At 47.2% G+C, this 13,231-nt stretch overlaps 1 protein-coding gene across 1 annotated transcript in view; it reads left to right on the top strand.

Moving 5' to 3' along the window:
• Nucleotides 1-13,231, top strand: part of LOC146353172 (venom factor-like) — a 149,671-nt gene that overhangs the window by 10,918 nt on the left and 125,522 nt on the right. Inside the window, 2 exon segments of the mRNA XM_084835879.1 lie at nt 1,399-1,481; nt 4,708-4,798. Coding sequence (XP_084692005.1) covers nt 1,399-1,481; nt 4,708-4,798 — 174 coding nt within the window.

Raw genomic sequence — 13,231 nt, 5'->3', positions numbered from 1 at the left:
TTCACAGACATTATCTCATTTCTCTCCTAATTTTTAACAACAACAACAACAACAAGAGAACCATCTCAAAGTTCAAAATCCGCATACATAGATATCATTTTTCTCTATTTCTTGTACAAATTCTATAAAAGGTTTCCAATCTAACATAAATTTAGTTGTTGATCCTTCTTTAATTGTAATAGTAAGTTTTGCCATCTGTGCCAGCTCCATCATTTTCATGATCCACTCACTCACAGTTGGTATATTGTTTCATTCTTCCACTTTTGTGCATACAATAACCTTGCAGCTGTTGTCATGTAGAGAAAGAGGGTTCCCCTCTTCTCTTTTACGTGTTTATCTATTAGTCCCAATAAAAAAGTTTCTGGCTTTAATTCTATAGTAGTCTTTAATATTCTTTGAGCTAAAGACTGTATTCATTTCCAAAATGTTTTAGCTTTTTTACAAGTCCCCCATAAAGGATAAAATGTTCCCTCTTGATCTTCACATTTCCAACATTTTCCAGAAACACCTTTATACATTTTAAACCATTTAAACAGTGACATATACCATCTATATATCATATTATAAAAATTATCTTTAAGACTTGTACATAAAGAACCTGTGGCCCTCCAGATGTTGTTAGACTACAGCATCACCCAGACCATTGGCCATGCTGACTGGGGCTGATAGGAGTTAGAGTCCAACAACATCTGAAGGATGATCCAGAAAACTACAGACCAATCAGCCTGATGTCAATACCAGGCAAAATTCTCAAACAGATGATTAAGTGGCTAGTCTGTGAGCATCTAGAAAAGAATGCACTGATTACCAGGAGTCAACATGAGTTTGTCAGAAATAAGTCATGCCAGACCAACCATAACTCCTTTTCTGATCGTAACTTTTGATAGAGTTACTAGTTTGGTAGATCAGGGGAATTTCAGCAAAGCATTTGACAAGGTTTCCCATGATATTCTCGTTGACAAATTGGAAACATGTGGGTTGGACAATACTACACTTAGGTGGATCCATCGCTGGTTGAACAACCATACTCAAAAAATGCTAATTAATGGCTCAACATCCTCCTTGATGGAAAGCTTGAGTGGTGTGCTGCAGGGCTCTGTCCTAGCCCCTATGGTGTTTGATATAATTAATCGTGCACTTTCTGACTTGAGTACCTTTTATGCCCTCAGTCTCTGTGCGTCTGTCCTTAGCTGGTTGGTTCTCCTCCTCCCTGTCTAATCACATTTCCCTGTGTCAAATTTTAGATTGTTAGCTCCTCAGGGCAGGAACTTGTTCTCTTGTATCCTGCAGAGTGCTATGCACACTGATGGCACTATATACATAAATAAAATGATAATAAAGATAACCATGGGCAGCTAAAGCAGAAGCAGTGAAAAACACTTCATTTCCCTTCTCTAGTTTGGGGACCTGGAAGATTGTGGCCAAGTATCAAGACCTTCCCCAGCAGAATTTCACCACACAATTTGAAGTCAAAGAGTATGGTAAGAGAATGGTTATCCCTGCTCAGGACCTTCCCCTGTTTTATCCTCTGATTCCTTCCCAGAGAAGACTCAATTCTGTCCTATACCTTTGCTTCGGAAATTGCTAATCCTGTCCTAGAAACTCACTGCTCTTATCTCCTCTCATCCTTCCATTAATATTTATTTATTTATTATTAAATTTATTAATCGCCCATCTGGCTGGTCACCCAGCCACTCTGGGCGATGTACAGTGTATAATGAAACAGTTTAAAACAATAAAATTCTACAATAAAAATGTTTTCTAAAATACCCTCACCCACCCCAAATGCCTGCCTCAACAACGATGTTTTTAATGCATGGCGGAAGCTCATTAAAGAGGGGGCATGGCGGAGTTCCCTAGGGAGGGAGTTCCACAGAGTGGGGGCCACCACAGAGAAGGCCCTCTCCCTCGTCCTCACCAGTCTAGCTGTCCTGGCTGATGGGACAGAGAGAAGGCCATCAGAGGCTGATCTTGTTAAGCTTGTCTGGTGTTGCTGGAGGTGCTCCTTAAGATAGGGCTGGGCCGGAACCATATAGGGTTTTAAAGGTCAAAACCAACACCTTGAATTTGGCCCAGAAAACAACTGGTAACCAGTGCAACTCCTTCAGCACTGGAGTGATGTGATCTCGCCGGTGGCTGCCTTTAATCAGGCGAGCCGCCGCGTTCTGTACCAGCTGCAGCTTCCGAACCATCTTCAAGGGTAACCCCACGTACAGCGCATTACAGTAGTCTAAACGAGAGGAGACCAGGGCATGTACTACCGATGGGAGCAGATGGTCAGGAAGGAAGGGGCACAGCCGCCGTATCAGATGGAGTTGATACAGCGCTGTCTGGCTCACAGCTGACACCTGAGCCTCCATGGACAGCTGGGAGTCCAAAATGACCCCCAGGCTGCAGACCTGGTCTTTCAAGGGTAGCCGTACCCCATTCAACACCAGGTCAACATCCCCCAGCCTCCTCTTGTCTCCCACCAAAAGTACCTCGGTCTTGTCAGGGTTCAGCTTCAGCCTATTCCTCCCCATCCAGCCACTCACTGTCCCCAGATGTTTGGGCAGGGATCCTACGGCCAACCTTGGTGAAGATTTGAACGAGAGGAAGAGCTATGTGTCATCCGTATATTGATGACACTGCACCCCAAACCTCCTGATGATAGCACCCAGTGGCTTCACATAGATGTTAAATAGCATCGGAGAGAGAACAGAACCCTGTGGCACCCCACAAGTGAGTTGCCATGGGTCTGAAACCTCCTCTCCCAGTGCTACCCTCTAATACCTGCTGGAGAGGAAGGGCCGGAACCACCGCAATATGGTGTCTCCAATGCCCAACCCCTCCAGGCGGTCCAGGAGGATACTGTGGTCAACGGTATCAAAAGCCACTGAGAGGTCGAGGAGAACAAGGAAGGAGCATTCACCCCTATCCAGAGCCCTCCTCATATCATCCACCAAGGCAACCAAGGCTGTTTCTGTCCCACGCCCAAGCCTGAAGCCCGACTGGAATGGGTCTAGATAATCAGTTTCTTCCAAGTGTGCCTTCAACTGCACCGCCACCACCACCCGCTCAATCACCTTGCCCAAAAATGGCAGATTTGAGACTGGGCAAAAGTTGTTCAGAACTTGAGGATCCAAGGAGGGCTTCTTTAAGAGCGGTCTTATCACTGCCTCCTTGAGGGCTGATGGCATCACTCCCTCCTCAAGGGAGGCGTTCACCACCGCCTTGATCCCCTCACCCAGTCTCTCTCTGCAGCCCATAATGAGCCAAGATGGGCAAGGATCAAGTAAGAAGGTCGGCCTTACAGATGAAAGCGCCTTGTCCACTTCATCAGGAGGAAGAAGCAGGAACCGATCCCACAAAACCGGTTTGCCACGGGCCGCCTCTTGCTCACTAACTGTATCCACAGCGTGCGGAGTAACACTCCTAATCTGATCAATTTTATCTGCAAAGTGCCTTGCCAAGGCCTCACAGGAGGCCTTAGAATGCTCCAGTGGTTCAGGAGCCACAGGACTGACCAGGCTCCGGACCACTTGGAACAGCCTCCTGGGACAGCACTCTGCAGACGTGATAGAGGCAGCATAATATTCCTTTTTTTGCTGCCTTCACCACCATGTGATAGGCTGAAGATACAGCTCTAGCCCGTGTCTGATCGTCTTTGGAGCGAGACTTCCGCCACCGGCGCTCTAGCCATCTCACCTCCTGTTTCAGAGCTCGTAACCACGGATTAAACCATGGTGCAGTCCGAGCCCTGTTCAGGGGGAGAGGGTGTTTCAGAGCCACCTGATCTAATGCCCCAGTGATTGCGGCATTCCAGCCAGCTACCAGGGTCTCGACCGAGTGGCCGTTGGCGTGCTCCAGAGAATCCCCAAGCGCATTCAGGAATCCATTTGGATCCATAAGACACCTGGGGCGGACAATTTTAATGGGTCCTCCACCCCTGCAGAGGGGTTGTAGAACTGAGAAGTCTAACGTCACCAGATAGTGATCTGACCATGACAAGGGGGTGGTGGATATACCTCCGACTTCCAGATCACTCCCTGCTTCTCCAGAAACAAACACAAGTTCAGCTCCCAGGAAGCCATGGTCTCCATGTAGTCTTGAGGTACTCCTGTGAGGATGGCCTCTGAATGTACGCTGAAGTCCCCCAACACCAATAAGTTAGGGGACTGTACATGCACATCAGAGACCACCTCAAGCACCTCGGCCAGGGAGTCAGTCATGCAGCGGGGTGGACTACAGGAGCAGAATCCCCAGACTGCCCTTCAGGCCCAACCTGCAGTACATGCACTCAGCATCCTTGGTCTCCCGGAGAGGGGGTCTGGTGAAGACCAAGGACTCTCGGTAGATAACAGCCACTCCCCCTCCCCGATCCCCAGCCCTCGGCTGCTGTGCATACGAAAATCCAGCTGGACACATGGCTGCGAGGGTTGGAGCAGCAGCCTCGGCCAGCGAGGTGTAATACATGCCAGGTCTGCACCCTCATCCAGGATCATGTCATGGATGAGGGAGGTTTTCTGGGTAACAGACCTGGCATTGCAGAGCAGCAAACAAAGGCCAGAAGATGGAGTCACACCTCCCCCAGCCATCCTTTGGCTCTGGAGAGTCCTGGAGCAGGGGACAGATACTACACATCTCTCCCTTGTTCCCCTTACCTGGCATGACCTGCCCCTAGCACTCCACCAATATTGACATTCTCCTCTTCTGTTTTATCTCCAGTATTGCCAAGCTTTGAAGTCATACTGAAAACATCAGAGAAGTTTTTGTATATTGACGATGAGAGGAATTTCACAGTGTCTATCACTGCAAGGTAAGTGTATGCAACTATGGGATGGTGAAGGAAAATTAATTCAAATTGGCTTAAAATATTCAGAATAATGTGATTACAGTCTGGTTTGCAGTTCATTAAAAACTGTGCAATGAAATCCACATTTCCACATAACATGCTGTATGAACCACTTAATGAATATATATACATATTTATACATACATACATACATACTACACAGTATATGTATATATATATATATATATATATATATATATACATACACACACACACACATACACACACAGTATATTCACAAGTATACACACACACACACACATAACATGCAAGTAATACATGATATTGATGGCAGAATGTATTCAGTGTGTTCCCACAAAGTTTCATTGTTTATTCATGTTTTATTTGTTAAAAAAAATTAATTACAAAAACTAAAAAAAAACCCAAAGCATGAAAGAAAGAGGCATTGACCTTAGTCTCTCTCATGAAGATTGCCCTTTTTATAATAGCAGTATGAAACCATCCTTCAGAGTTGTTGAGATGCCAGCTAGGTTCTGAACCCCCTTGATCACTCAGTTCAAAATAACCGGGTTCTGAGCCCCTTTGATTATATATTGAGTGTGTGTGTGTCTGTGTGTGTGTTTGTGTGTGTGTGTATATATATATATGTGTATATATGTATATATATATATATATATATATATATATATATATATTTTCCCCCTTCATGGATCACTGCCTTGTTGTGGAGAAGGGGCTTGCGTAACTCAGTGAAGCCATAAGCTATGCCATGCAGGGCCACCCAAGACAGACAGGTCATGGCGGAAAGTTCTGACAAAATGTGGTCCACTGGAGAAGGAAATGGAAACCCATTCCAGTATTCTTGCCAAGAAAACCCCATGGAACGTATCACAAGGCTAAAAGAGATGACGCTGGAAGATGAGCCCCCCAGGTCAGAAGGTGTCCAATATACTGCTGGGGAAGAGCAGAGGGAATTTCCAAGTAGCGCCAGAAAGAGTGAAGCGGCTGGGCTGTGGATGTGTCTGGTGGTGAAAAGAAAGTCCAGTGCTGTAAAGAACAATATTGTTTAGGAACCTGGAATGTAAGATCAATGAAGCAAGGTAAGCTGGAGGTGGTCAAACATGAAATGGCAAGATTGAACATCGACATCTTGGGAATCAGTGAACTAAAATGGACAAGCATGGGCGAATTTAATTCAGGTGACGATTATATCTACTACTGTAGGCAAGAATCCCTTAGAAGAAATGGAGTAGCACTCATAGTCAATAAAAGGGTGGGAAAAGCAGTACTGGGGTACAATCTCAAAAACGATAGAATGATCTCAGTACAAATCCAAGGCAAACCATTCAACATCACAGTAATTCAAGTCTATGCCTATACAGTCAGTAAAAACAAGACCTGGAGCTGACTGTGGCTCAGATCATGAGCTGCTTCTTGCAAAATTTCGGCTTAAATTGAAGAACATAGGGAAAACCACTAAACCATTCAGGTATGACCTAAATCATATCCCTTATGAATATACAGTGGAGGTGAGGAATAGATTTAAGGGATTAGACCTGATAGACAGAGTTCCTGAGGAACTATGGACAGAAGTCCATAACACTGTTCAGGAGGCAGCAACTCAATCCATCCCAAAGAAAAAGAACTGCAAGAAAGCAAAGTGGCTGTCTGATGAGGCTTTACAAGTAGCTGAGGAAAGAAGGGAAGCGAAAAGCCAGGGAGAAAGGGGAAGATATATCCAACTGAATGCAGAGTTCCAGAGAATAGCAAGGAGAGACAAGAAGGCCTTCTTAAATGAACAATGCAAAGAAATGGAGGAAAACAATAGAATGGGAAAGACTGGAGATCTTTTCAAGAAAATCGGAGATCTCAAGGGAACATTTTGTGCAAAGACGGGCATGATAAAGGATAATGAAGGCAGGGACATAACAGAAGCAGATGAGATTAAGAAGAGGTGGCAAGAATACACAGAAGAACTATACAGGAAAGATCTGAATGTCCCTGATAGCCATGATAGTGCGGTCACTGAACTTGAGCCGGACATCCTAGAGAGTGAAGTCAAGTGGGCCTTAGTTACTAACAACAAAGCTAGCGGAGACGACAGTCTTCCAGCTGAGCTATTTAAAATCCTAAAAGATGATGCTGTTAAAGTGCTGCACTCAATATGCCAACAAATTTGGAACACTCAACAGTGGCCACAAGTCTGGAAAAGGTCAGTTTACATTCCAATTCCAAAGAAGACGAATGCCAAAGAGTGTTCAAACTACCATACAATTGTGCTCTTTTCACATGCCAGCAAGGTTATGCTCAAAATCCTACAAGCTAGGCTTCAGCAGTATGTGAACCGAGAGCTACCGGAAGTACAAGCGGGGTTTCGAAGAGGCAGAGGAACTAGAGATCAAATCGCCAACATTCGCTCCATCATGGAGAAAGCAAGAGAATTCCAGAAAAATGTCTATTTCTGCTTCATTGACTATGCTAAAGCCTTCGATTGTGTGGATCACAACAAACTCTGGCAAATTCTTAAAGAGATGGGAGTACCAGACCACCTTACCTGTCTCCTGAGAAACCTGTACGAGGGTCAAGAAGCAACAGTAAGAACCAGACATGGAACAACCGACTGGTTCAAAATTGGGAAAGGAGTACGACAAGGCTGCATATTGTTGCCCTGCTTATTTAACTTATATGCAGAGTACATCATGAGAAATGCCGGGTTGGATGAATCACAGGTCGGAATTAAGACTGCCGGGAGAATTATCAACAACCTCAGATATGCAGACGATACCACCCTAATGGCATAAAGCGAAGAGGATCTAAAGAGCCTCTTGTTGAGGGTAAAAGTGGAGAGTGCAAAAGCTGGTTTGAAACTCAACATTAAAAAAAACTAAGATCATGGCATCTGGCCCCATCACTTCCTGGCATATAGAATGGGAAGAAATGGAAGCAGTGACAGATTTTATTTTCTTGGGCTCCAAGATCACCGCAGACGGTGACTGTAGCCATGAAATTAAACGACGCTTGCTCCTTGGGAGGAAAGCGATGGCAAACCTAGACAGCATGGTGAGAAGCAGAGACATCACCTTGCCGACAAAGGTCTGTATAATCATAGCTATGGTTTTCCCAGTAGTAATGTATGGCTGTGAGAGCTGGACTATAAGGAAGGCTGAGCACCAAAGAATTGATGCTTTCGAACTGTGGTGCTGGAGAAGACTCTTACGAGTCCCCTGGACTGCAAGGAGGTCAAATCAGTCAATCCTTAAGGAAATCAACCCTGAGTGGTCCTTGGAAGGACAGATCCTGAAGCTGAAGCTCAAATATTTTGGCCACCTAATGCGAAGAGAAAACTCTCTGGAAAAGACCCTGATGCTGGGAAAGACTGAAGGCAAAAGGAGAAGGGGACGGCAGAGGATGAGATGGCTAGATAGCATCCCCGATGCAATTAATATGAACTTGAGCACACTCTGGGAGAGAGCAGAGGACAGGAAGGCCTGGTGTGCTATGGGTCCATGGGGGTCACGAAGAGCCGGACGCGACTTAACGACTGAACAACAAATATATATATATATATATATATATATATATATATATATATATATATATATATATATATTTGCAATGCCTCTGAAGGAGTGTTCTCTTCTGTTTGGTGTGAGGAGGTATCCAACAATAACTCCCTCTATTACCCAGGAAGGCGGGTATCATGTGCTGGACTCCACCTAGTTCTTTTCCCTGCCTTTGCCCAGGACAGAGTGCTGCTATTAATTTCCTCTCTTCTCAGGTCTCTCTCCCTCTCTCTCTTAGCTGCTTTTGTTCTCTTACCTTTGCCTGATCCATATTCTCTCTCAGCGTTTTAAACTTCTGTGTTCTTAATTCTAAAAAAAATAAAGAAAGAAATCCTCTTTTTCTCTTTATTGTTGTTATCTCTCCTCAATTCCTCTGCTCATGGCTCTGAGGGGGAAATGAACTGTTTTCCAAGACTGCAAATGAAGAAAAAGCAGATCACTAAATAATGTTCCAGAAACAAAAGGCGAACTGCTCCAGACGCTAAAGGGACTCCTTTGGAGGGTACCCACAGTTCGCTTCTTCCTGCAACAAAGGCCTAGTAAGAAGACAGATCTTTCCAGACCCTATAAATGACAGTCTAGTGCGCCATGGTGGGTTTCTGGCACTGGAGCCTCAGTAGAGGCCTTCTGGATGCTATACATGCCAACATAGGTGCCATAAGGGGTTTCTGGCAATGTAGCATTGTTAGAAAAAGGAGACTCCATAACCATTGGCGTCTCAAGTTACGTAAGAGCCCGAGTGGTGGGAAAATATAGGCGGAGCAAAAAGGGAATCATACTGACGCACTCATGACTAACGGCTTGGTAAGCTGATAGTGACTGTTTATTGGATATTAACTTAGTGAGCCGATGTACTAACTGTTTCATTGGTTACTGGTGAGAACAATAGAAGCGATATGATATAAAAGGCTTTTGCACACGTGTCTCGGGGTCCAGACTGCTCTGCACCCGTTTTGCAAAACGTTCAATAAAATAGTGTTGGATCCACTGCTGCCTGCCTGGCATTCTTTTCTTCTAAACCGAAAGCAAGGACTTTTTATCTAACAATTTGGTGCCGTGACTCGGATCCTGCTTCGGGGCGCGTCCCCTTCGCGCTGAGCCGAGGGGCCGCGGAGGAGAAGTGGCCACAGGCGGTTGTTTTATACTGCCTTCTCCTCACGACGGTGGCGGCAGAAGTGCCTGGGGACCAACGCCAGAGGAAGAGGGAGACGTGATCACTCCTTTTAGGCACCGGCAGTGGATCAATAAAGCAGCTGGACGCAGCTGCGGGCGGGACAGAAGAGGTTTTTGGGGTAAGTGAAACAGCTTACATCAGGGGATAAACGCGGGACGGTGGTGTGTTTGTGATTGTGTGAGACGCCTATGGGCGAAGCGAGTGAGGAGCCCCGATCTGCATTTCCTTACCCCGGAGACGGGCTAGGTCAGAGGAGGGCGAAGCGCAAGAATTGCTGACTGAAATTCCCACCGTCATGGGCAGGTCCCAATCTAAGTCTGCGAAGAAGTCCCATACGCCCTTGGAGTGTTGTTTGCGCAATTGGTCACATTTTAAGCAGGATTATGGAACTAAGATGACAAAGGATCGTCTTGTCTTTTTTTGCACCCGGGAATGGCCAATATTAGAACCCAAATGGCCACCCGAGGGGTCTTTTGACCCAACCTTGGTATCTGATGTGCGAACAATAGTAGCACAGAGGGGAAGTTGGGACCAGTTCCCTTATATTGATTCGTGGGCAACTTGTGTGCCCCTTGGCGGCAGGCCTGCTCCGTGGGTTGTTAAATGCATGTCCCTTGCCCTTCCCATGGTGGTCAAAAGGAAACCACCAAAAGAAGGACCACCCAGGGTCGTGGCCACGGCACCGGAGGACCTACTGCTTCCTCCTCCCTACGGGACAGCCGTCGCAGGGCGCTCGTTGCAACCACCACCCTCTCCTGAGGGGCCCGCCCAGCGGTTAGATGCCCCCGAGAAGGACCCCTCTCATGAAATAGTACCGGAGGACCCCACCCCTCTAGTTGAATGCCAGGACACTCTCCAAGATCGTCTATATTCCCTAGAGGAAAAATTGGAGGTCCTACAGAGAGAGGCAAAAGGGGGACCTAACTACAACCTGCGAAAGGACCCCCAACCACCGGTGAAGTTCACCTTCCCCATCAGAGAAGTCCCCGACCCTACCGCCCAACATCCTCAAGGGACGATGTTTGTTTATGTCCCATTCACAACATCTGATTTGTATAATTGGAAACAATTTAACCCCTCCTTTGAAGAGGATCCCGGGCCACTCCTGTCTCTGATGGAGAATGTGAGGCTTACTCACAACCCGACATGGGACGATACACAAATGCTATTGAACACCTGTTTTCTCAGCCAAAAGCCAACCATCCTTGCAGGGGCACGAGCCAAGTATAGGGAGGAAAATCCCCAAGCAACTGAGGAGGAGACGGTGGAGGTTCTGCCCACAGGGCGACCCAATTGGGGGGTGGCCACAGCGGCACATAGACGCTTACATGCTGACTATTTTCGACTCATTTTAGCAGGCATGAAGCAAGCCGCGAGAAGGGCCCCCAATTTGCAAAAAGTCCTGACTCTAAAGCAAGACAAAAACGAACCTCCTGCTGTGTTCCTCCAAAGGCTGAGGGAAGCCTTCGCTAAATATACTGACATTGACTTGAATGATCCAAATAATTTAAGGATCCTCACGACTCAGTTCGTGGGAAATAGCTGCCAGGACATTAGAAAGAAGTTGCAAAAAGTTGAAGGAGGGTTGGCAGCTGACTTAGGAGTTTTAGTTGAAGTAGCTCAAAAGGTTTATGAGAGGCGAGAAGAAGAAGAAGGAAAAGAAAAAGACAAGAGGCAGGCCAAGCTCCTTGCTGCGGTTCTTAAACCTGACAAGGAGGGAGCTAGGAAGGGGAGGAAAGGGGGAAGGAAAGGATCTCCCCTGGGGAAAGATCAATGTGCCTTTTGTAAGAAAATGGGGCACTGGAAGCGTGACTGTGAGGCTTTGAAGCAGAAAGAGAGAGGGGAAAATACGGGAGAAGCGCAGAGAGTTCTGTATGAACAGGAAAGAGATTAGGACAGACCGGGGCCCGGCCCCCTCTTAGCCGTCTCTGAGGCAAGACGGGACCCCATGGTCAAAATAAAGGTTGGGGGCCACTCCTACAAAGCCCTTGTGGACACAGGGGCCGCCCTGTCCGTCCTCCCCCTCAGTGAGCCCCCAACGGGAGGTGGGGGGTTCACCACCATAATGGGGGTCGAGGGAAGGGCAACTCAAGTGCCCCTCTCTCGTCCCCTGTTCACCAAGGTTGGGAAAACACACCTAGAACATGCATTTGTCTGTACCCCCTCCTGTCCGGTGGCATTGCTAGGGAGGGACTTATTGACTAAACTCCAAATTGAGATTGCTTTTACTCCTGACGGAAGGATGGAGATACGGCTCCCTAAACAGCAGAGTAGTAACTACCAAATGGCCCTTTTGAAGGTTGCAGAAGAATCCATCCCAGCGGCCACCGAGGACTGGAGCTTAATAGAAAACAGAGTCAACCCTCTAGCTTGGGCCGGGATTGGAGGGGCCTCTCGTGCCAAGTCGGCAGCACCATACAAAATTCCCCTCAAGGAGGGAGCAAGGCCTGTTCATGTGAAACAGTATCCCCTTTCCCGCCAAGGAAAGGAGGGCCTACAACCAGTAATAACAAAGCTCCGAGAAGAAGGCCGGCTCATTGAGATAATGTCTCCCTATAACACGCCCATCATCGCTGTGCCAAAAAGGGGAGGGGGGGGCAAGGGCTACCGCTTAGTGCAAGACCTCCGGCTCATTAATCAGCAGATCGAGGCCCCCCATCCTGTGGTCCCCAACCCACACACCCTCCTTGTAGGAATTCCGGAAGAGCACGCCTGGTTCACTGTCATAGACCTAAAAGACGCCTTTTTCAGCATCCCCCTCCACCCTGATTCAAGGCCTTTGTTCGCCTTTGAATGGGAAAGCCCAGGGGGGGGGTCAAAAGTTCAATTAGCATGGACAGTCATCCCTCAGGGGCTGAATCTTTCACCGGTGGTCTTTGGCCAGCAGCTCCAAAAGGATCTCGAACCCTGGGTCCAGCAGCACTCAGAGGTGCATCTCCTCCAGTACTGTGACGACCTCCTGATTTCAGCCAAGGCCAAGAATGCGTGCCTGAGTGGGACGGTTTCCCTCCTCAACTATCTAGCGGGGGGGGGGTATAAAGTGTCAAAAGAAAAAGTACAGTTGGCCCAACCAACTGTAAAATTCCTAGGCTACCACATAACTAAAGGGACTCGGAGCCTAGGGCAAGAAAGAGTTGAAGTCATCCGTGACACTCCTGTCCCTAAGTCCCCCCGCGAATTGAGAGCCTACCTGGGGTTGACCGGATTCTGCCGACTATGGATAGCAAACTACGGGGAGACAGCGCGGCCGCTGTATGAGGCGCTGCAGAAAGATAGACTGGATAAATGGAAATGGACTAAGGAAATGAATAAGTCTTTTCTCAGTCTTAAAGCTGCTCTTGTGTCACCACCTGCTCTAGCCATACCAAATCCCAGCCGGCCATTTAGACTTTATGTGCATGAAAATAAGGGCATAGCTTCGGGAGTGCTTTGCCAGCGAAAAGGGCCCTCTTGGAGACCAGTGGGATATTACTCCAAGGTCCTAGATGTCGTAGCACGAGGATGGCCAAGTTGCCTGAGGGCAGTAGCGGCAACGGCTCTGGTTTGCGCTGAAGCGGAGAAATTGACAATGGGAGGACCCATTGAAATTTGGGTGCCGCATGGAGTGCCACAAATTTTGGGATCAGGAGGAGGAAGCAAATTTCTCAACCCAGCCCGGCATTCCCGATATGAAATAGGTTTACTAACAAACGAAAACCT

This window comes from Heloderma suspectum, chromosome 2 (genome assembly GCF_057233095.1).
Source record: "Heloderma suspectum isolate Gila_16-S chromosome 2, 16-S_ref, whole genome shotgun sequence".
Taxonomy (NCBI): domain Eukaryota; kingdom Metazoa; phylum Chordata; class Lepidosauria; order Squamata; family Helodermatidae; genus Heloderma; species Heloderma suspectum.
The sequence above is the reverse complement of the archived record's forward strand: the minus strand, read 5'-3'. Positions and strand labels throughout refer to the sequence as shown.